Source organism: Hemitrygon akajei, chromosome 23 (assembly GCF_048418815.1).
Source record: "Hemitrygon akajei chromosome 23, sHemAka1.3, whole genome shotgun sequence".
NCBI lineage: Eukaryota > Metazoa > Chordata > Chondrichthyes > Myliobatiformes > Dasyatidae > Hemitrygon > Hemitrygon akajei.
Window position 1 is genome coordinate 8,245,824 of NC_133146.1, and position 23,817 is coordinate 8,269,640.

General features: G+C 42.7%; 1 protein-coding gene across 1 annotated transcript in view; it reads right to left on the reverse strand.

Annotated features, from left to right (window-relative positions):
* Nucleotides 1–10,130: 10,130 nt before the first annotated feature.
* Nucleotides 10,131–23,817, reverse strand: part of LOC140715140 (alpha-centractin) — a 47,262-nt gene continuing 33,575 nt past the window's right edge. The window contains exons 9-11 of the mRNA XM_073026907.1: nt 19,346–19,407; nt 18,171–18,211; nt 10,131–11,847 (exon numbers count right to left, since the gene is read on the reverse strand). Coding sequence (XP_072883008.1) covers nt 11,745–11,847; nt 18,171–18,211; nt 19,346–19,407 — 206 coding nt within the window. The 3' untranslated portion in view covers nt 10,131–11,744. The remainder of the gene's footprint in view (nt 11,848–18,170; nt 18,212–19,345; nt 19,408–23,817) is intronic.

The window sequence follows — 23,817 nt, forward strand, 5'->3', positions numbered from 1 at the left end:
TTTGATCCTCATTCGGAAGGAATTCGTTGACTGTTCTCGTGTTAATCCCTGTGAATAGCAGAAAGGATTGGGAACAGTTTTGTAAAGGAAAGGTCAGTGCCTTTAAGCCGTTTCATTTGTCCATCTCCGTAAATTCTTTGTGGGAAAAGTTCGATTTGGAATCGAAACAAAACGACGTGAAAGAGAATTTAAATCGTCTTAAAAAGTCTCTCCCTTAAATGGACTGGAAGAATTTTGAACTTTTGCAATAATACTTTGAAGAACTGTTTTTGCAACATCGCTTTAAGAACTGTTTAAGCTGCCGTACAGCAGTGAATTTCCGGTTACGTTAGAGATTTGTTTACTTTTGGGGGATTTGTTTTCAGTGTTTAATAAATGTGTTATTTGTTATAAAAACCCCTGCCTAACTCATATATTTATTGTTGCTTGAATCCGTAACAGTACTCATTAAGTACCTCTGCTGTCTCCTCCAGTTCCATACACACTTTTCCACTGTCACACTTAATTGGTCCTATTCTCTCACATCTTATCCTCTTCCTCTTCACATACTTGTAGAATGCCTTAGGGTTTTCCTTAATCCTGTCCGCCAAGGCCTTCTCATGACCCCTTCAGGCTCTCCTAATTTTTTTCTTAAGCTCCTTCCTGTTAGCCTTGTAATCTTCTAGATTTCTATTATTACCTAGTTTTTTAAACCTTTCATAAACTCTTTTCTTCTTGACTAGATTTACAACAGCCTTTGAACACCATGGTTCCTGTACCCTACCATCCTTTCCGTATCATTGGAATGTACCAATGCAGAACTCCACGCAAATATCCCCTGAACATTTGCCACATTTCTTCCATACATTTCCCTGCGAACATCTGTTTCCAATTTATGCTTCCAAGTTCTTGCCCGATAGCTTCTAATCTCCCCTTACTCCAATTAAATGTTTCCCTAACTTGTCTGTTTCTACCCCTCTCCAGTGCTATGGTAAAGGAGATAGAATTGTGATTGCTATCTCCAAAATGCTCTCCCACTGAGAGATCTGACACCTGACCAGGTTCATTTCCCAATACCAGATCAAGTACAGCCTCTCCTCTTGTAGCCTTATCTACATATTGTGTCAAAAAACCTTCCTGAACACACCTAACAAACTCCACCCCACCTAAACCCCTCACTCTTGGGACATGCCAATCGATATTTAGGAAATTAAAATCTCCCACCATGACAACCCTGTTATTATTCCACCTTTCCAGAATCTGTCTCCCTATCTGCTCCTCAATGTCCCTGTTACTATTGGGGGGGATCTATAAAAACCCAGTAGAGTTATTGACCCTTTCTTGTTCCTAACTTCCACCCACAGAGAGTCCGTAGGCAATCCCTCCATGTCTTTCTCCTTTTCTGTAGCCATGACACTATCTCTGATCAACAGTGCCACGCCTCCACCTCTTTTGCCTCCCTCCCTGTCCTTTCTGAAATATCTAAAGCCAAGCACTCAAAGTAACCATTCCTGCCCCTGAGCCATCCAAGTCTCTGTAATGGCCACAACATCATAGCTCCAAGTATTGATCCACATTCTAAGCTCATCCGCTTTGTTCATAATACTCCTTGCATTAAAATAGACACATCTCAAACCATCGGTCTAAGTGCATCCCTTCTCGATCACCTGCCTATCCTCCCTCTCGCACTGTCTCCAATTCTTTATTTGTGAGCCAACTGCCTCTTCCTCCATCTCTTCGGTTTGGTTCCCAACCCCAGCAATCCTAGTTTAAACTCTTCCCAATAGTCTTAGCAAAGCTCCCTGACAGGATATTGATCCCACTGGGATTCTTTTCGTACAGGTTGCTCCTGCCCCAAAAGAGGTCCCAATGATCCAGAAATCTGAATCCCTGCCCCCTGCTCCAATCCCTCAGCCACGCATTTATCCTCCACCTCATCCTATTCCTATTCTCACTGTCACGTGGCACAGGCAGTAATCCAAGATTTGTGGTCCTGCTTCTCAACTTCCTTCCTAACTCCCTGTAGTCTGCTTTCAGGACCTCCTCCCCTTTCCTACCTATGTTGTTGGTACCAATATGTACCACGGTCTCTGGCTGTTCTCTTTCCCACTTCAGGATATCGTGGACGTGATCAGAAACATCCCGGACCCTGGCACCTGTGAAGCAAACTGCCATCCATGCTTTTTTCCTGCGTCCACAGAATCGCCTGTCTGACTTCCTAACTATAGAGTCCCCTATCACTGCTGCCATCTTCTTCCTTTCCCTACCCTTCTGAGCCACAGGGCTGGACTCTGTGCCAGAGGTGCAGCCACTGTTGCTTCCCCCAGATAGGACATCTCCCCCAACAGTACTCAAGCAGGAGTACTTATTGTTAAGGGGTACAGCCACAGGGGTGCTCTCTAGCATCTGACTCCTGCCCTTCCTGCTCCTGACTGTTACCCACTTATCTGTCTCCCCAGGCCTCAGTGTGACTACCTGCCTATAGTTCCTCTCTATCACCTCCTCATTCTCCCTGACCTGACGAAGGTCATCGAGCTGCATCTCCAGGATTTCCCACATCTGACACCGAGCACAGAGCACCAGCCTCACATACATTCTTCCTGTCTGTATACCACACAGGCAATCTACCTCGCCTCGCCCCACTAAGCCAAAGCCTTTCTACTCTGTCGCCCACTCTATGAGGTGTCCCCTTTTAAACTCTTCTCGCTGTTCTCACTGGCTGATGTCCACCGCATATGCAGTCGTGCCCCGATCAAACCGCTGAAGAAATAACCGTCTCCCTTTAAACTCTTCTAGCTGTTCTTACTAGCTGATATCCACACACTTGCGCATTCGTGCCCTGATCAAATTGCTGAAGAAATAAGTATTTGGAGGCACATGGGATTGGAGCAGGGGGCAGGGATTCAGATTTCTGGATCATTGGGACCTCTTTTGGGGCAGGAGCGACCTGTACGAAAAGAATCCCAGGGGGACCAATATCCTGGCAGGGAGCTTTGCTAAGGCTAAATAGCACTAAATAGCTTAAGGAAAATCTTGCCTAACAAATCTGTTGGAATTCTTTAAAGAAATAACCAGCAGGCTAGGCAAAGGGGATTTGGTGGATGTTGTGTACTGTGTTTGGATTTTCAGAAGGCCCTTGACAAGGTGCTGCACATGAGGCTGCTTAACAAGAACCCATAGCATTGGCTGATTGGCAGGAGGCAAAACTGTGAATAAAGGGATCCTTTTCAGATTGGCCGCCGGTGACTAATCGTGTTTAACTGTGTTGAGATTATTTCATTTCATGCTGTATGTCAATGATTTGAATAATAAAATTGATGGATCTGTGGCCAAGTTTGCAGACAATATGAAGATAGGTGGAAGGGCAGGTAGTGTTGAGGAAGCAGAGAGACTGCAGAAGGACTGAGACAGGTTAGGAAGATGAGCAAAGTGGTGGCAGATGGAATACAGTGTTGGAAAGCGTATGGTCATGCACTACTTTGGCATAAAAGCATAGAATATTTTTTAAACAAGGAGAAAATTCAAAAATGCAAAGGGGTTTAGGAGCCTTCATGCAGGATTCCCTAAAGGTTAACTTGCAGGTTGAAACTTGTGAGGAATGTGAATGCAATGTTAGCGTTCATTTCAAGAGAACTAGAATATAAAAGCAAAGACGTAAAGCTGAGGCTGTATAAAGCACAGATCAGACCTCACGTGGTATCGTGAGCAGTTTGGGGCTCCTTATTTAAGAAAGGATATGCTGACATTGGAGAGGGTTCAGGAGAGTGATTCCAGGAATGAAAGGGTTCTCATATGAGCAGCAATTAAAGGCTGAGGGCCTGTACTCGCTGGAATTTAGAAAAATGGGGCGGCAGGGGGAGGGGTGGGATGTAATTGAAACCTATTGAATGTTGAAAGTTCTAGATAGAGTGGATGTGAAGAGGATGTTTTCTTTGGTGGGGGACTCTAGGACCTTTGGTGGAGGGAACAGCATCAAAGTAGAGGGACATCCATTTAGAACCGAGATTAGCAGGGATTTTCTTTTGCCTGACAGTGGTGAATCTATGGAATTTGTTGCCACAGGCGGTTGGGGAGACCAGGTCACCGGATGCATTTAAGGCAGAGGTTGATAGGCTCCTGGTTACAGAAAAAGGAGGTACTGTTGATGTTGGAAATCCAAAGCCACACATACAATATGCTGCAGGAGCTCAGCAGGTCAGGCAGCATCTATGAATGGGAATAAGCTGTCGACGTTTCCGGCCAGGACGTCGACTCCCATTCACAGATGATAGATGCTGCCTGTGCTGCTGGTTCTTGATTTAATCAGGGTGCGATAGGTTTATGGGGAGAAGGCAGGAGAATGGGGTTGAGAGGGAAATGGGTCAGCCATGATGGAGCAGACTCGATGGGCCCAATGGCTTAATTCTGCTCCTGTCTTATGTTCTCATGGTCTGTTGTTCAAGCTAGTGCTTTTTACTTTGGAGAAAAGGAGAATGAGGAATGACATGATAGAAGATAGAATGGACAGCCATATGGAAGTGGCTAATACAAGAATCATTTTAGTGATTAGAGGAAATTGTGGGGAGAGGAGTGTTGTTAGAGGAAGATTTTTGCAAAGAGTGGAGAGTACCTGAAACAGGCTGCAAGTGTGGTGGTAGAGCTAGATACATCAGGGACATTAAGAGAGTCTTAGGCACATGGATGATAGAAAAATGGAGGGCTGTGTGCGAGGGAAGTGTTAGATTGATCCTAGAGTAGGTTAAAAGGTCGGCATAATATCATGATCCAAATGTCCTGTATTTGCGTTATGTTCTACTCTTTGTGAATACATCTACTGGCGTTGCACGTTACTAGGCCAGGGACCAGCAAACCACTGCCCTCTGCTGGTGTCCTGATTGTACTGAAATTGTTCTTGTTTTACTGAAGAGTTTCCGTTGGCTGGAGTCGGGGCTTTATGCTTTGGCTACTGGTAGGGTCAGGTCACCCATACCAAACAGGTCCAAGGGTAGAGGCCCACCGCTCCTCCAGGTTCGGGGGTTCAGCTCAGGGCTAACAACCCTGACTGGTCAACCAAAACTGTTAAGGAAACAGCAATGAAGAATCTTTCTATATTTGAGTACCACAGTGTTCCTGAGTCTCCACCCGGAGTTGGATTACTGATAATAAACAGAAGCTACTGACACAATGAAGGAAGACGTGAACCCCCAGAGTTGGAGGACTTTCATTGCTGTCTTGAACACTGAGCTGAACAATTTTATTGCTGTGGGAATATCACAGCAATGGGGAGGGAGGGTGGAAGTTTGCACTGGGTTCCCAGCAAGGCAACACCATTTGTAGCACACATGCAGTAACCCTTACTGCCCACAGGTGCAGTGGAAATGTACCTGTGCTATAAGCAAGGCCCATGGCCCATGTTGCCAAATAATCTTATCTCTCTACACATCCATACTCCCTATTCCTTGCCTGTCTGTTTCTAAATGCCTCTAATACATTGCTATCATATCTAATTCTTTAACTTCCTCTGGCAGCAACCACTCTGTAATACCCAACTTGTTCAGCATATCTTTAAACTTTGTCAGACCGAAGGACGCAGGAGCAGTATCAGGCTGAGACCCATAAGTCTGCTCCATCATGGCTGATTTATTATCCCTTTCAACTCCATTCTCCTGCCTACTCCCCATAACCTCTAACATGCTTACTAATCAAGAACCAATCTTCCTCCGCTTTAAATGAATTGGCCTCCACATCCGTGGCAATGAATTCCAGATTCACCACCCTCTGGCTAATGAAGTTCCTCATCTCTGTTCTAAATGAACACCCTTCTTTTCTGAGGCTGAGCCCGATAGTCCCAGTCTTCCCCACTAGAGGAAATATCCTCTCTACAATCTACTCTATCTAGGCCTTTCAATACTCAATAGGCATCAATGAGATTCCTCACCCACACCCCACAATTCTTCTAACCTGTAACAAGTACAGGTCCGGAGCATCAAATACTCCTATCACATTACCCTTTCACTCCCGGGACCATTCTCGCGAATCTCCTCTGCACTCTCTTTAATACTAGCACATCCTTTCTCACATCAGAAACCCAAAACGGCTCACGTATACCAAGTGCAATCTGACCAGTGCCTTATAAAGCCTCAGCATTGCATCCTTCCTTTTATATTCTAGTCTTTTCAAAATGACACTAGAATACTAAAGTGGGAGGAAGAAGATGCAAGGGAGGTTGTGGAAACAGGTGCAATAACTATATTTAGGCAGCATTGAGACAGACTCTTCAAAAGACAGGATATAATTGCATATCGCCCTGAGCATACAAATGGATTACAGATGGGTATGGAAAATGTTGGCCAGTTTCTGTGCTGTGTGACTCTTTCTGAAGTGCTTCCTCGTCTGTTAATGGACAGATCCTTATTCTGAAGTTATACTGCCTAGTTTGAAGTCCTCCCTCGACTTCTTCCTAGCATCCACCCCATCAGTGGCTCTCAGAATATGCACTAGAACACTACAGCACAGTACAGGCCCTTCAGCCCTCGATGTTGAGCCGACCCATATATTCCTTAAAAAAAGTATTAAACCCACACTACCCCATAACCCCCTATTTTTCTTTCATCCATGTGCCTGTCCAAGAGGCTCTTAAATACCCCTAATGTTTTAGCCTCCACCACCATCCCTGGCAAGTCATTCCAGGCACCCACAACCCTCTGTGTAAAAATCTTACCCCTGATGTCTCCCCTAAACTTCCCTCCCTTAACTTTGTACATATGCCCTCTGGTGTTAGCTATTCATGCCCTGGGAAACAGGTACTGGCTATTCACCCTATCTATGCCCCTCATAATCTTGTAGAATTCTATCGTCCCCTCTCATCCTTCTACGCTCCAAAGAGAGAAGTCCCAGTTCTGCTAACCTTGCCTCATAAGAACACACACAAAATGCTGGTGGAACACAGCAGGCCAGGCAGCATCTATAAGGAGAAGCACTGTCGATGTTTCAGGCCGAGACCCTTCGTCCCGACGTCTCGGCTCGAAGCGTCGACAGTGCTTCTCCTTATAGATGCTGCCTGGCCTGCTGTGTTCCACCAGCATCTGCAGATTTCCTTGTGTTTACCTCATAAGACTTGTTTTCCAATCCAGACAACATCCTGGTAAATCTCCTCTGCACCCTCTCCATAGCTTCCACATCCTTCCTATAATGAGGTGACCAGAACTGAACACGTGTGGTCTCACCAGAGATTTGTAGAGTTGCAACATGACCTCTCTACACTTGAACTCAATCCCCCTATTAATGAAGCCTAGCATCCCATAGGACTTCTTAACTATCCTATCAACCTGTGCAGGGACCTTGAGGGATGTATGGATTTGAACCCTAAGGTCCCTCTGTTCATCCACACTCTTAAGTAACCGACCATTAACCCTGTACTCAGTTTTCTGGTTTGTCCTTCCAAAATGCATCACCTCACACTTATCCAGATTGAACTCCATCTGCCACTTTTCTGCCGAACTCTGCATCCTGTCTATATCCTCTTGTAACCTTTGACAACCTACAGCTCCATCCACAGCTCCTCCAATCTTTGTGTCATCTGCAAACTTACTCACCCATCCTTCCGCCTCTTCATCCAGGTCATTTATAAAAATGACAAAGAGCAGGGTTCCCAGGACAGATCCTTGCGGCACTCCACTAGTCACCAACCTCCATGCAGAATACTTTCCTTCCACTACTACCCTCTGCTTTCTTCCTGTAATCCAAGGTTCCACTGATCCCATGCCTCATGACTTTCTGGATGAGTCTCTTGTGGGGGACCTTGTTAAATAGCTTGTTAAGATCCATGCTCATCAATTTCTTTTGTTACCTCTTCAAAAAACTCAATTAAGCTCGTGAAGCACGACCTTCCCTTCACAAAGCCATATTGACTATCCTTGAGTAGACTGTACTTCTCCAAATGCCCGTAGATCCTATCCTTAAGAATCCTTTCCAATAGTTTGCAGACCACCGACATAAGACTCATCAGCCTATAGTTCCTAGGATTCTCCCTATTACCTTTTTTAAACAAGGGAACTACATTTGCCATTCTCCAATCCTCCGACACTTCCCCTGCAGCCAAAGAGGATTCAAAGATCATAGCTACTGCTCCAGCAATCTCTTCTCTCACTTCCCACAGCAACCTGGCATGGGGACTTACCAATCTTGATGTTTTTAAGAAGATCCAACACTTCTTCCTTAATCTCCACATTGTTCTATTTCAACCTCATCCTAATCAAGGTCCTTTTCACTTATGAATACTGAAGCAAAGTATTCATTTAGGACCTCCCCAACCTCCAGGCACATGTAGCCTTCTTTATCCTTTAGCAGCCTTACCTTCATTCTTGTCATCCTTCTGTTCTTCACATACGCATACAATGCTTTGGGGTTCTCCTTAATCCTACATGCCAAGGCCTTCTCGTGCCCACTCTGAGCTCTCCCAAGTCCTTTCTTAAGCTCCTTCCTGGCTACCCTATATTTCATGAGGGTCATGAGACCCTCCTGCTTCCTTCTTCCTCTTGACGAGTTGCCTCATGTTTCGTCAGCCACGGTTCCCTTTTCCTACCATTTTTTTCTTGTCTCAGTGGGACATACCTATCCTGAACCCAGCACAAGTGGTCCCTAAACTTCCTCCATATTACTTCTGTGCTTTCACCCTTGAACATGTTTCCAATTTACTCTCGCTAGTTCCTGCCTCATCCCTTCATAGTTAGCCCTTCCCCAGTTAAGCACTTTCCCATTTTGTCTGTTTTTATCCTTTTCCATAGCTATGCTGAAGCTAAGGGAGTTGTGGTCACTCTTACCAAAATGCTCCCCACCAAGAGGTCTGTCACCTGACCAGGTTCATTACCCAGAACTAGATCCAGTATGGCCTCTTCTCTCATTGGCCGGTCCACATACCGTGTCAGGAATCCTTCTTGAACACACCTGACAAATTCAGCCCCATCTATCCCCCTTCCAGTCAATACGAAGGAAGTTGAAATCACCCATAACTACTACCCTGTATTTCCTGCATTATTCTAAAATCTGCCTGCTTATCTGTTCCTCGATGTCCCGAGGGCTATTTGGGGGCCTATAGACTACACCCAGCACAGTGATTGATCCCTTCCTATTTCTGACCCACCCACACCGACTCAGTGGACACTCCCTCTGCAGCATCCTCCCTTTCTATAGCCGTGATACTATCCCTGACCAGTAATGCTACTTCCCCCCCCCCCCCCCAACTTATCTACCTCCCATCCTATTCCTTTTAAAACACCTAAACCCTGGTACCTGCATCAGCCAATCCTGCCCTTCCTCCAGCCAAGTTTCAGTAACGGCCACAACATCATAATAGTTGAATGCTAATATTGCATTTGCCTTTCTTACCCCCCAACTCAACCTGCATGTTAACCTTTAGGGAATCCAGCACAAGGATTCCCTTTGCACCTTTGATTTCTGAATTTAATTCCTGTTTAGAAAACAGCCTATGTCTTTATTCCTTCTACCAAAGTGACATCCATACACTTCCAGACTCTGTGTTGCATCTGCCATTTCTTTGCCCATTCACCAAATCCAAGTCCTTCTGCAAACTCCCTGCTTCCTCAACACTATCTGCCCTTCACCCATAAGCTATACCCTCTGGTATCTGGTATTTCCACCTTAGAAAAAGACTATCTGCTCCTCAGGCAGTGAAGCTCCAGAGCAAACAATCCATTTTGATGAAATGCTGTAGCCAGAATTTCCACTTCAAGTCTGTCATTTAACCATACATGAAAACGGTGAAACAAAACAGCTTTCCTCCAGGTCAAGGTGTAAAACACAGAACCAACAGCACACAGCACATATAGTTATGATCATCTGAATCAATTATCACTGGATTAATATCTCATCCAAAGCAGTCCTTCAGTAATCTTTTAGGATTGATGAAAGATCTTGGCCTGAAACCATGACTCTTTGTACCTCTCTGAAGATGCCGAGTTCCTCCAGCATTTTGTGTTGGTACCACTGAAACTGAACACAGATATGTTTTGAATATGCTGCCAAACTTACTTATGCATTCTTAATGTTATGTACACTGTAAAGCTCTTCATATTTCTAGTGATTATGTGTAACCTCTCAGCTTCTCCTTTACATTTTTGTCTTCACCTCATTGACGAAAGAAACAATGAAGGTCTCTTTGAAGAGTTTTATTAACATTTTCCAGTCCGTGGCATCACCTTGGCAGCACAGTTCGCAATACTTCTGCATGGTAAAACATTGGATGATAATATAGTAAAAGCTAGTTGGAATGGACCGATTAAAAATGTTTACCATCATACAGGGACCTAGATCTACAGCAGTCATGACAAACTAATGCCAGTGGTCTTCAGTCAAATTTGGTCACTTGCCAAGACATATGTGCTTAGGTAAAAAAAAATCTAAACATTTATTACCATTCCATCAAACGCTATAGAATTAAGTTTGACTATATTTACTCTGAGCAGAACCTGTCAGTAGCATTCAGCAGTTCCCTTCTTTGCAGTCAACTTTAACAACTGCACATTTAAACAAAAAAAAAGGCTGGCACTTATAACGTCATGGATTACTATTCCTGTGGATTCGAGTGGCACAGCAGTTTACAAGGCTTTTCTTCTCAGTCTAAAATTAAACACTATTTTGTTCCTATCATGCTAAACATTATGAGTGTTTTCAACAGGAAGGTGCTCTGGCCTAGGTTTGAGTTTAGTTCCTGATTCTGGAAAAAGTAAATTGCAATGTCCCATTCATCGCCGTACTCTGACCTTCCCGTCTGCCACCTGCAGTGGCCATGGTGGTAAATAAATACTCCAATTCAGACAGAACCACCGTTTGTGTTCCTTTCCTTATACCGTTAGTTTCCAAACGAGAGTGATGTAGAAAGTAAGTGTGGTGGCAATCTGCACAACATTTAATCAGCGATCAGCCTCAAGACCCATTGCATTTACTCTTGCCTGTTACGGACAACAATCCTTGCATGTGGCAACTTGTGTTGGCTTATCTTAAGACATTTACAGAAGAACAAATAATTTAAATTATATTACATGCCACTTAAACGCGTGGGTTTTTTTTCCTCTCCCAATGGATTTTTCCTGCTGGGCTATGCCCTCCATGAACACTTGGTTAAATAGCACAATATGCTTGTATCCAGCAGGTGTAGATACCTCATCTAGTGGGCACACAAGCAGTATATGTTAGTGTTACGGGAGACAAAGAGAAAGCGCTGGGATATATATACACTTTTCATACAGAGCTATGCTGATATATTTTTAAAAAAAATTCAGGGACATCAGGGCGTGCAGTTTGTCTACGCACAATAGGTTATAAATCCTTTACCAGTCTCAAAAGCAATAGAAACAAGGCCTGTTAAAAATTTCCATTCATACCACATTTCAACAGTCACACGTCAAACTCCGGAGCCCTCATCTCTTCCATCATTTGCTCCATTCTCTTATCAAAGCTTCCAATGAAATTAAGACAGTGGATGTGTCCAAATACGCTAGGCACATTCTTGTGTAAAAGGCTGGACAATGTATTAATGTATTAGCTGTGAATGACAATGCAAATGGAGAAGGTAGTGGAAGGGGGAAATAGAAAATAGCTAAAATGGATAAAACTCTCATACTTTGATCGTATGCATTCCAAAACCCAGTCCTTTTATCTCATCTAATCTCATGTACACACATTCTCCTTCTCACAGGCATACACCATACCCAGACAAGAACGGTTACATCATAGTGAGTTTGTCTGGACAGATTCTGCCAAGTACTTTAGAATGTCTTCCTGTGGATCGCTCTGGCCCCATCTTCCTCGTACTCCTTTTTCGACACCCACATTTTCTTAAATGTATCAAGTGATGCCAGAATAGAACCACTGAAAACAATCAAAACATTGAATGAACACAAATATATTCTTGACTGTATATTAATCACTCATTTCATTGTATTACAGTTTTGAAACTTTATTTTTAGTTGCTAATTATAAGACCATAAGATATAGGAGCAGAATTAGGCCATTTAGCCCATCGAATCTCCTCTGTCATTTCATCATGGCTGATCCATTTCCCTCTCAGCCCCAATCTCTTGCTTTCTCCTGACCAATCAAGAATCTATCAATCTCTGTCTTAAATATACCCAATGACTTGGCCTTCACAGCTGCCTGTGGCAACGGATTCCAGCTTCACCACTTTCTGATTAAAGAAGTTCCTCAACTCTGTTCTAAATGGATGTCCCTCTATTCCAAAGCTGTATCCTCTGGTCTTAGATTCCACCACCATAGGAAACATCCTCTCCACTTCCACTCCATCGAGGCCTTTCAACATACGATGGGTTGCAATGAGATCTAACCCCTCACCATTTTTCTGTAGTTAAAAGCATTCATTTGAGTCTCTACCACCATCATCATATGCTCCTCATAGTCCCTCCTTCCTTAACGTAGGCATAAAGAATTCAAACAGGGTCCCGGATTCACCTTCAGAACAAGGGAGTCACTCGTCCTAGAACGGCTGCTCCCAAGTCTGAAGTTTTCATTATTCTTATACTATTTCTTATCTACTCTCCCCCACTATTTCTACCCTGCACGCTCTATGTATACATAGCAGGAGGTAATGCCCTTGCAGGTTCAAGCTTCAGCACCTAAGCCCTATGTGAGCTGTGCACAGTTCTGCTTTTACCACAATGTACAATGGCAACCTTCTATCCTGGAGTTTTATGAAGTCACTGCTTGGCTAGTTTTAGCTTGGGCCAGTTGAGTCTGTTTTAGTGCCTGGTAGAAACCCTTCGTCTCTCTGCTACAAGCTCAGCCCCACACTGTGCTACAGAGCACAGAATTCAGTAAACCCTACAACAAGTTTACTATCCCCTACTGCACTGTAAATCGTCACTCTGCCTGCACCACCCTTTTCCTTTCCAGATATACAATGCTGCCCAAATGACTGCCTACCTTTCCTCCAATGAACTGAACCCCACTTGTCAGATTACCACCCTGCACAGCAATAAAGCAGCCCTCACCAAAGACATGAATGACATCCTGTGATAGTAGTGCATTATCTCCTCACTATTTTTGATCCACCTACAATCCCGGACACTGCTGACAAGATCTGGTCAGAGATGGTGGGACTGCAATCTTACAACTCCATTCCTATCAATACCCACACACACACTCATCTCCTCCACCGTCCCGAGGTCAGTTCTACTCCTCAGAATCAGATTTATTATCACTGACCTAAATGATGTGAAATCTGTAGCAGTACATTGCAAATAAATAAATTTCAAAAATATCAGCAAGTAATCTCTGCTTGATGGAAAAAGTGAACAGAAATTGAGTCAGGGGCCATGGAAGAAGGCCCTTCACCCAACTGGTCCATGCTGACCAAGATGCTCCATCCAAGCTAGCCTCAGTTGCCAGTGTTTGGCCCAGATCCTTTATACCTTCCAAATCCACGTTCCTGTTCAAATGTCTTTTAAAAGTTGTTACTGTACCGTTCTCAACCACCTCCTCTGGCAGCAGCTGATTCCACATAGAAAGTTGTCGTATGCAAACTATACAGTTTACACACAAGTGTGTAAAAGAAACTTATCTCTCAAGTTCCTATTAAATCTTTCCCTTTAAACTCACCTTAAACCCATGCACTCTAATTCTTGATTCCCAAACTCTAAAAAAGACTACGTGAATTCACCCTATGTCTCTCATGATTTTATACACCTCTGTAAGATCACAACTCAGTCTCCTACACTCTTAAGGAATAAAATTCTACCCTAAACACCAGAAAGTCCACAAATGCTGGAAATCCAAAGCAACACACAGAAAATGCTGGAGGAACTCAACAGATCAGGAAGCATCTATGGAAATGAGTAAACAGTCAATGTTTCAGACTGAGACCCTTCTTCAGGACTGGAAAGAAAAAGGGAAAACTCTGGGGGTGGGGGGGAAGGAGAATAGCTAGAAGATGATAGGTGGTCAGGTCGGTGGGACAGGTACAGGGCTGGAGAGGAAGGAATCTGATAGGAGAGGAGATTGGACCATGTGCAAAAGGGAAGGGGGTCACCAGGAGAGGTGATAGAATCTGAGGCCACAAACCAGGCACGCCCGGGATCCTCTTCAGTTTGCGTATAAGGAGAAGGTGGGAGTGGAGGATGCTATCACGTATTTGCTGCACAAATCCCTCTCTCACCTGGATGGGGTCAGTGGTGCTGTGAGGATTACATTCCTGGACTTCTCTAGTGCCTTTAACACCATCCAGCCCAAGATCTTAAGGCACAAACTAACGGAGATGGGAGTAGACTCTCACATGGTGGATTGGATAGTGGACTACTTGACAGATAGACCTCAGTATGTGCGGTTGGGAGACTGTAGGTCTGACACGGTGGTCAGCAGCACAGGAGCGCCGCAGGGGACCGTGCTCTCTCCGGTCCTGTTCACCCTGTACACATCAGACTTCCAATATAACTCGGAGTCCTGCCATGTGCAGAAGTTCGCTGATGACACGGCCATAGTGGGGTGTGTCAGGAATGGACAGGAGGAGGAGTATAGGAAACTGATACAGGACTTTGTGATATGGTGCAACTCAAACTACCTGCGTCTCAATATCACCAAGACCAAGGAGATGGTGGTGGACTTTAGGAGATCTAGGCCTCATATGGAGCCAGTGATCATTAATGGAGAATGTGTGGAGCAGGTTAAGACCTACAAGTATCTGGGAGTACAGTTAGACGAGAAGCTAGACTGGACTGCCAACACAGATGCCTTGTGCAGGAAGGCACAGAGTCGACTGTACTTCCTTAGAAGGTTGGCATCATTCAATGTTTGTAGTGAGATGCTGAAGATGTTCTATAGGTCAGTTGTGGAGAGCGCCCTCTTCTTTGTGGTGGCGTGTTGGGGAGGCAGCATTAAGAAGAGGGACGCCTCACGTCTTAATAAGCTGGTAAGGAAGGTGGGCTCTGTCGTGGGCAAAGTACTGGAGAGTATAACATCGGTAGCAGAGCGAAGGGCGCTGAGTAGGCTACGGTCAATTATGGAAAACCCTGAACATCCTCTACATAGCACCATCCAGAGACAGAGAAGCAGTTTCAGCGACAGGTTGCTATCGATGCAATGCTCCTCAGACAGGATGAAGAGATCAATACTCCCCAATGCCATTCGGCTTTACAATTCAACCGCCAGGAGTAAGATATGTTAAAGTGCCGGGGTTAGGACTCAATGTATTTAAGTAAACTACTTAAGAACTTTTTAAAAGCTATTATTAATGCTTTTTGAGAGGGTGATTTTAGATGCATATCATATTTTTACTGAGTAAAGTATTGTATGTAATTAGTTTTGCTACAATAAGTGTATGGGACATTGGAAAAAATGTTGAATTTCCCCATGGGGATGAATAAAGTATCTATCTATCTATCTAGACAGATGAGAAGAGTTAAGAGGATGGAGTGGGGAATAGAAGAGGGAAGGGGAAGGGAAAAAAAAATACCAGAAGGTGAAATCAACATTGTGTTTGGTGGTAGGATCCCTTTTGGAGATAGTGGAAGTTACGGAAAACTAATTGTTGGAGTGGAGGCTCATGGAGTGGTAGGATAGTGAAAGAGGAACTCTATCCGTGTTAAGGCAGCAGGAAGATGGGGTGAGCATGGATGTCGAGGAAATGGAGGAGATGCAGGTGAGTGGGTGAGCATGGATGTTGAGGAAACAGAGGAGATGCAGGTAAGTGCAGCATCAACGATGGAGGAAGGGAGACCCCGTTCTTTGAAGAAGACCTCTCTGATATCCTGGAAACAGATACAGGGGAGATAAAAGGAACTGAGAAAAGGGAATAGCATTTTTATAGGAGACAGGGTGGGAATTGGTATAGCCATGATAACCTCAGGAATGGGTAAGTTCTTTTGTTGAGAAAGAAGCAGAGAGCTTGAGGGCCTTCTTGGATAGAAATGTATAGGGAGTAGACACACATGGTGAAAATGAGGCAATCAGGGCTGGGGAATTGAGATCTTGACCTTGTCCAACCCTGTCCCTTGAGTCTTGGTAGCATCCTTGTAAATTTTTTCTGCACTCTTCCCAGTCCCAGTACATAACCATACACACCTTAAATTTTCTTGTACTGAAACGTATTCAATAGGCTCTCTCGCTCTTGGCCATTCCCCTGCCTATCAGGCTTATTCAACACCTGCTGTCACTGACTTCTGCTTCACTTTGCAGCCTTTCATTTTCCTCACTGATGCTTGGGATCCCAGATCCTAACAATCTGGTTTAAATCCTGCCTGCCAGGATACTGTGCACCCCCTGCCTCCAGTTCAGATGTAACTGTCCCTCTTGTACATGCCACCTCTGCCCTGGAACTGAGCCCAATGGTTCATGTATCTAAATCCCTGCCCTCTACACTGATTTTTCGGCCACACCTTCATTTGCCATATCATCCTCTTACCCTTATCCATACTACCACGTGGCACGGGAAGTAATCCAGAGATTACTTCCCAAGCTCTCAATATTCAGTCCACAGGACCTCACCCCTTTCTCTACCTGCATCATTTGTACCAATGTGCACAAACACTTCTGGCTGCTTAGCTTCCCCCTGACCACCTGGATCTGGACCAGGGAGGCAACTCATCACTCCGGAGTCCCTTTTGTGACCACAGAATCTCCTGTCTCTAACCCCCACCACCACCAACACTAGCTATTGAGTGCCCCTTACAGAAAATACATTAGTTCCAGCAGAAAGTGTCATGACATTTAAGGCTTTTACCTACTATTTGCAGTTCCTCTTTTGTTTAAAGTTGAAATTTAAACCGAGACTAAACCAGAGGCACGTAGCAAATGACTGGGACTTCCTACAGGGAGTAAGTGGCCACACAGCCCATTGTTCTGTCTCCATTAAAGCCAGAGACTTTTGTCTCAGGGTAGAAATGGCTAATACAAGGGGGCATAATTTTAATCTGAATGGAAGAAAGTATGGGGGAGAATGTCAGAGGTAAGTTAGTTCATTTTTTAATACAGTGGATGACAGGTACATAGAATGCACTGCCAAGGGTGGTGGTAGAGGCATTAGGAACATTTAAGAGGCAGTTAGATAGGCATGTACATGTTCAAAAAATGGAGGACTAGGTGATAGAAAAGAGTTAAATTGATTGTACAGTAACTTAAACGGTCAGCATAACAAGAGTGGCACAGTAGCGCAGTGGTTAGCACAACATTTTGCAGTACCAGCAACCCTTGTTAAATTCCCATGGCTGTCTATAAGGAGGTTGTACATTCTCCCTGTGACTGCATGGGGTTCCTCCCAAATTCCAAAGATATACTGGTTAGTAGGTTAATTTTTCATTGTAACTGTTCCATGATTAGGCTAGGCTTGAATCGAGAGTTGCTGGCTGGGCAGTGCGGCTCAAAGGGTTGGAAGGGTCTATTCCATGCTGTATCTCAATAAATAAATTGTGGTCCGAAATGCCTGTATTGTACTTTAATGTTCTATGGAATTTGTTGCCACATGCAACTGTGGAGGCCAAGTCATTAGGTATTTTTAAGGCAGAGGTTGATAGATTCTTGTTTCGTCAAGAATTGAATGAATACAAAGAAAAGTCAGGGCTTGAAGGAATATGAAGAAAGATTGGGGCTGAGAGGGAAAATGGATCAGCCATAATGAAATGGTGGAGGAGACACAATGGGCCAAATGGTCTAATTCTGCTCCTGTGTCTTATGGGAAAACCAGGTGGACAGGATGGGGAGAAGGTGGACTACACTTAAGGACTTTTCTTGAAAACCAATGTAAAAATCTCCCAACCCAATCTATATTTGGGATTCAAAATAACACGTCAACTCTCATTAACTTAGAAAGGTGACCATTCTTTTTATAACTTATATAAATTTATATACTTTGATAATAAATGTACTTTGAACTTTGATAGCTGTTTATACAGTACCTAATGAAAAGCTAAAATATATTTTGCGATTACTTCTGTGATGATAAAAGGTAGCAGTCTGAAAATTGGTGATAGCAGTGAAGGAAATTATAATTGAAGGTGTTTGAGAATCCACACGATATTCTCCCACAAATGGTCCTGTTGCGCTGATACTATGAAACGATGGCTAACAGCCTTTACTGTTCACAAGGCAGCACAGTGAGCCATGCCTTTGTACCAGGAAGATTACCAAACTGCACTTTGCTCACTTTAAGCAGAGACAGTGGATGTCATGATCTACCAATGGGTACCTACCCTATCCATGTTGAGTATAGTCTCTCCTGAGGAGCAGAAATCTATAAAACACAAAGAATAAACCATTTCATTGTACTTCAAGATCTCATTCTGCAACATTTTCTGTGCTGAAGGGACTTTGCCAGAAAAATTTAGCAATGACCTACTTATAGCTCTCCAAAATATATTTGCAATAATATGCAGTAAACTATTCTATCAGTCTTTAATACAGTATCAGGAAAGCTTACTGCCACTTATGCTTCTGTAAAGCTGTACCTATTGGATGTTTTAACACTCTGTAAGTAAAGTGCTTAAAAAACTTTATTTCTAATGTTATTATGGCAAAGAAAGGTCATTTCTACTTATTAATGTAAAGGGAAATTATTTGGTTTTGTTGCCTCCTCACCCCAACTCAAGTCCATAAATGGGCAGGTGGTGAGTCAGCTGTGTAATATTCATGTTCAGCCTCAGTGTAGTGCCACCACAGGCAATGTGAATTCAAGTGAAACAACACTCTGCCCTTCAGCCGGTTCTCATGTTCAGGCAAATGGGGGAAGTGGGAGAGGGGGAGAAAACATGCACGTGCATGCACATGGTCATGGGGGAGCAAGACAAACAGCACATGGGCATTGTGTGTTGAGCTTCGTTAACTGACAATTAAATCATAAAACGTCTTTAAACTTTATACCAAAATAAAGAAGAGAACTTTGTGTTGGCATGAGGCAACATCTGATCTGTCCTCTACTTTCAGTCTGAGTTTAACGCCTAAGAAACACTCTTGGATGGAAGTACAGATAATTATGATAATAGATGTAGGTAATGTAAATTAAGGGAATAACCAAACTGGAAGAGATCATGAACTATTGTACAAAGAGATAATTAACCCTAATCTTCAAAAGGTTAGCTTAGACAGTCACATTTGAAACAGATAAAATCGACAATAATTGTTTATTAAACAAAATTATCAAGTGATTGAAGAAAGGATGTTATAGTTCATAGCTGTGATGTGTATGATTGATGTGTAGGCAGTATACGATTGAGCAGCATGGATTTTAACAGGATATTGAAAGAGGAACCAAGACTGAATCTATGTGAAGTTGGGCTGTTCATTTACAACACGGATAAATAAAAGCTCAGCCATGCACTCCACGTACCAGTTTCTTGAGCTTACCCGAGACCGAGTCAAGTAACTATACCTTTATTTTTATATCTTTTGGTGCCAATTTCTTTACTTCACTCAACAGTCTATCACCAAAACCTGCAATTTAATAGAGAATTTAAAATGTTAATTAGTTTTCAGGAAAGTTCAAATGAGGCACCAAGCCTCACAAGTGAAACATCAGTAGATCTTTCAAACACCTGGTGTCCAGAGACTGATAAATCAAAGATCTATGTTGAAAATTTAAAGTAGCAAACTATAGACACAAATATCAGTAATTCAGAACAGCTGAATACATCCTAATTTCTAAAAGCATAGTCTTACATTCATAAATTGAGCAAGTTACGTATTGTCACTCAAATGAAACCTGTTTTTGTTTTAATTGTGTGATCAACTCTTAGCTTTCTCATAAAATGGGTTGAAGTGTTTTGTTTGTACTGCTACACATTTGACTTTACTACACAGGACATAATGGACAAATGAATTTATTACTATAGGAAGTAAAAAAGCCACTGCCCAGTGCTATACTACTAGATTCACAAATCTCTCTTCTCTCTTCGGCTGTCCCTCGATCCTCGATGATGACCGAGGCCTGGGCAAGGTTGTATGGAAGACCAGCAGTTGCCCATGCTGCAAGTCTCCCCTCTCCACGCCACCGATGTTGTCCAAGGGAAGGGCACTAGGACCCATACAGCTTGGCACCGGTGTCGTCGCAGAGCAATGTGTGGTTCAGTGCCTTGCTCAAGGACACAACATGCTGCCTCAGCTAAGGCTCGAACTAGCGACCTTAAGTTCACTAGACTGATGCCTTATGCACTTGGCCACACTCCACACAGATTCACAAATATTACCAATCAGTTTGATCAAGTCCAACTCCTGAAGATCAAAAGAAAGATTTACTAATATACTTGTAACCAATTTATAGAAAGCACTGTATTGATAGAATGTGGTTTAATACCTCAAAACATCCCAAAGTGGTTTAAATTTGGCTACTACTTCAGTACAGGAAATGCAGCAACGAATATGCATATAGCATGGTGATAACAACCTGTCACTCTGTCCCAGTGATGTCGGTCCTGGAATATGTACTAGCCAAGACACTGGGAAAGTTTCCTTGTTTACCTATTTGCAAACTGTACTTTTGGATCTTTCATTATTGGACACAGCTTACAATGGTTCTTCCAGAAGAGGATTCCTTCAATGTGAAGGGCCAGAGTCTGAAGTCTAGAAGGTTAATATAACTGAAAACAGAAATGGGGAACTAGGAGGGGGGGGAACAGCCTGCAGTGTCCCAAAGCATACACAGACAAAGGAATTATACAGTTTCTAATACCTCACTGCAACCAGAAATAGCAAACATTTTCAAAGATAAAAGTAGAGGCAAGTAGGAGCCTTCAAAAGATGTTCTGAATTAATTTTACTGATGTAAACTAAAAGTCCAAATGCTGGATATCTGGCATGGCTTCAGACTTAAATGTTCATTGTTTCTTTCCACAGATGCTACCTGACCTATTGGATGTTACCAGCATTTTGTTTACTTTATTTCTTTTCATGATATTTCTCAAAAAGACACCCTCCAGAAAACAGACAAATCTTTCAATTTTTTGGAGCCTACAATGGAAAGCACCATTGTGCAACTGAACAGCAATTGCTCAGTTCCACAATATCCCAATTCTACGGCTAGTAAGGTAACTAGTTCTGCATTCTATTATTGTATTACCCTTTATCACCTCAATGTACTGTGTAGTGATTTGATCTGCAGGAACAGTATGCAAGACAAGCTTTTCACTGTAATTCAGCACATGTAACAATGATAAACCAGTGCTGATTTGCACATGGCATCAACGCGCTAGCAGCACAGTGGAAAGAATGAGATAATAGCAGATTAATGCACAAGTGCTACCTTTGTCTTACTTAGGTAACAATGCCTGATTTTTGCATCATTAACCTGTATTAGCTACTTTGGTGAATATGTCAAAGTTAGGTCTATTATAGTAGAAAAATCTGAATCATACTTAAGGTAATAAATCTCATTAAGACATTCTCCATGTAAATCTGTTCATGTTTATGTTTGTGTTGGAATAGTTACAATTTAATTATATTTCCTCTCATTGTACCCTACATCTGTGCCTTTCGCTATTGGAAATAAAACAATCTCTTCCCCATGAACAACTGTCACAGGAGACTCTTGGGAATAGACAAGATCAATGGCATTAGCAGGATTTTCTGTTCACTAATTTTACTGAAACAACTGATAACTGATATTTATAAAAGTGTACTCTTTCTGACTATTCAAGACAAAATGGGAGATTTTCGTCTCAAGAAAACACTAGTCCCTTCAGCAAGACCTATGCTAACTACAAAATATTTTTACATTTTGCTCAGATTGATATATTTTATGAGGTTTCAGTTAATACATTCAAGGCGAATTCATTCCCTGTAACAACTGACAAAGATGATAATTATTAATAGCCTGTTCCTTAAAAGCTTTTAGCTATAATTGTGCTTAAATTTTACAAGAAGTGGTTGTGATTAATGAGACAAGCCATGTGGCAGCTCAACTTTATAATCCGGAAAAATAAAAAAAAACTCACTGAGATATAAGAAGATTTAAACTGCATCAAAAATAAAGCACAAAGAAACAAAGACATAACAACCAGGACTTAAAAGGAATGATTGGAAGCAACCAAAGACAGGTTTAAAGAGGTATGTACACTTAATGCAGTGATGTCAAAAAGTAAGCCACATTAACTGTAAAAATACTTGGAACAATCAGCTACACAAGATGGTAGAACCAAAAAATATTCACCAGGTCCGTGTACATAGATAGATAGATAGATAGATAGATAGATACTTTATTCATCCCCATGGGGAAATTCAACTTTTTTTTTATAATGGGGACCCGCGTCCATAGCCAGCCACATTTCAGTAATTCAGGTGCTCATCCGGATGCTTCTTACCGCCTCTATCCTCCAGATGACAACCTGTCTTCGGGTCAGATCCCATTTGCTATGGCCTCCCATTCTAGACACCTCTGCCATGGGATTACATTTCCTGTCACCTATCTCCTTTCTAAGCCTCACCATTCATTTGCTCAAATATTATACTCGGCACAATGAAATCTGAAGCACACTTTATTCTGCACTATTATTGTTTTAAAATCTGCACTACCTCAGTCACGGTTAATCTGTATGAATGGTTTGCAAGACAAGCTTTTCCACTGCACTCAGTACATGTTACACTAATACACCAATTTATCAACAGGGTTGTGAATACTGAAGCATGAATAATGGCACAAATACAATAAATGACCTAAATACCCCTATCTTTAAAAAAAAACCTGTAAATTTTCTGGTTGGGTCAAAAGACAGCAGTGTAAAGAAAAGGCACAGTGCTGGCAAAATCAAGCACCTTTATTTCTTCATCCTTTCCCTAAACAAATGCTTTGAGGATTTAATTTGCAGTTCAAGTGATAACAAGCTGAGGAGTTGATCTGTTATTAGTTCTTACTAATATTAAAATCCCCATTGTCTGCTGATATTGAACAGCACTTTCATAGTTTCCTCTTTCATCTGCACAACTTGGCTTCCTCCCAGACAAGAAAGAAATTACAGCTTGAACTAACATTTTTTTCCACAATGCTGTCACCTGAGGCAGCCTGAGACAAAAGAAAATCTAAATGAACCAAAGAAAACCAGATGTAGAGAGCGTTTTATATAACGATCACACCTGACTTTTTATTCAACATTGCTCTGGTTGCAATACCAGGCATTAAAGTGCAATGTGCAGTTCTCTGGGTGTGGTTTGTCACATGATGAGTCCCTGATTTATACATGCTTTGTGAGAATTTTCCTTCACCATGACTGCTAGGATGGCTTGTCAGCTAACAGACTGTTCTGAAAGCAAAAGCAGCAATAAATCCCTACCAAAAATTAGCAAGATCACAAACGGAGCCTCAGGCACAAATCAGTAAGCCTTCTTGGTGTCATGAGCAAAACCTCGCCTTCTGTGTTATGAAATGTTGCTTATTTGCTTGCACTTTGACTACAGTCATCAGCACTGTGCGATTTTTAATTTTCCGTTCAAAGCTTGTACAGAATTTTCATTTCCACTGTTTAAACATAGCATTCCAGGGAAGAAGAGGTTGTCCTTTCGCAGAGAACACTTAAGCAACAGTTTGCCATTCAATAGTGACTGGGACAGGGAATTGCACACCCCCCCACCTTCTCCTTCACCATTCCCCATTCCTGCTTCCCTCTCTCACTTTATCTCCTTACCTACACATCACCTCCCTCTGGTGCTCCTCTTCCTTCCCTTTCTTCCATTGTCTTTTGTCCTCTCTGATTAGATTCCCCCTCCTCCAGCCCTTTATCCCTTTCACCAATCAACTTCCCAGCTCTTTACTTCACCTCCTTCCCCCCTCCCAATTTCACCTACTTCTTCCTTCCCTCCCCCCACCTTCTTACTCTGACTTCTCCCCTTCCTATCCAGTCCTGATGAAGGGTCTTG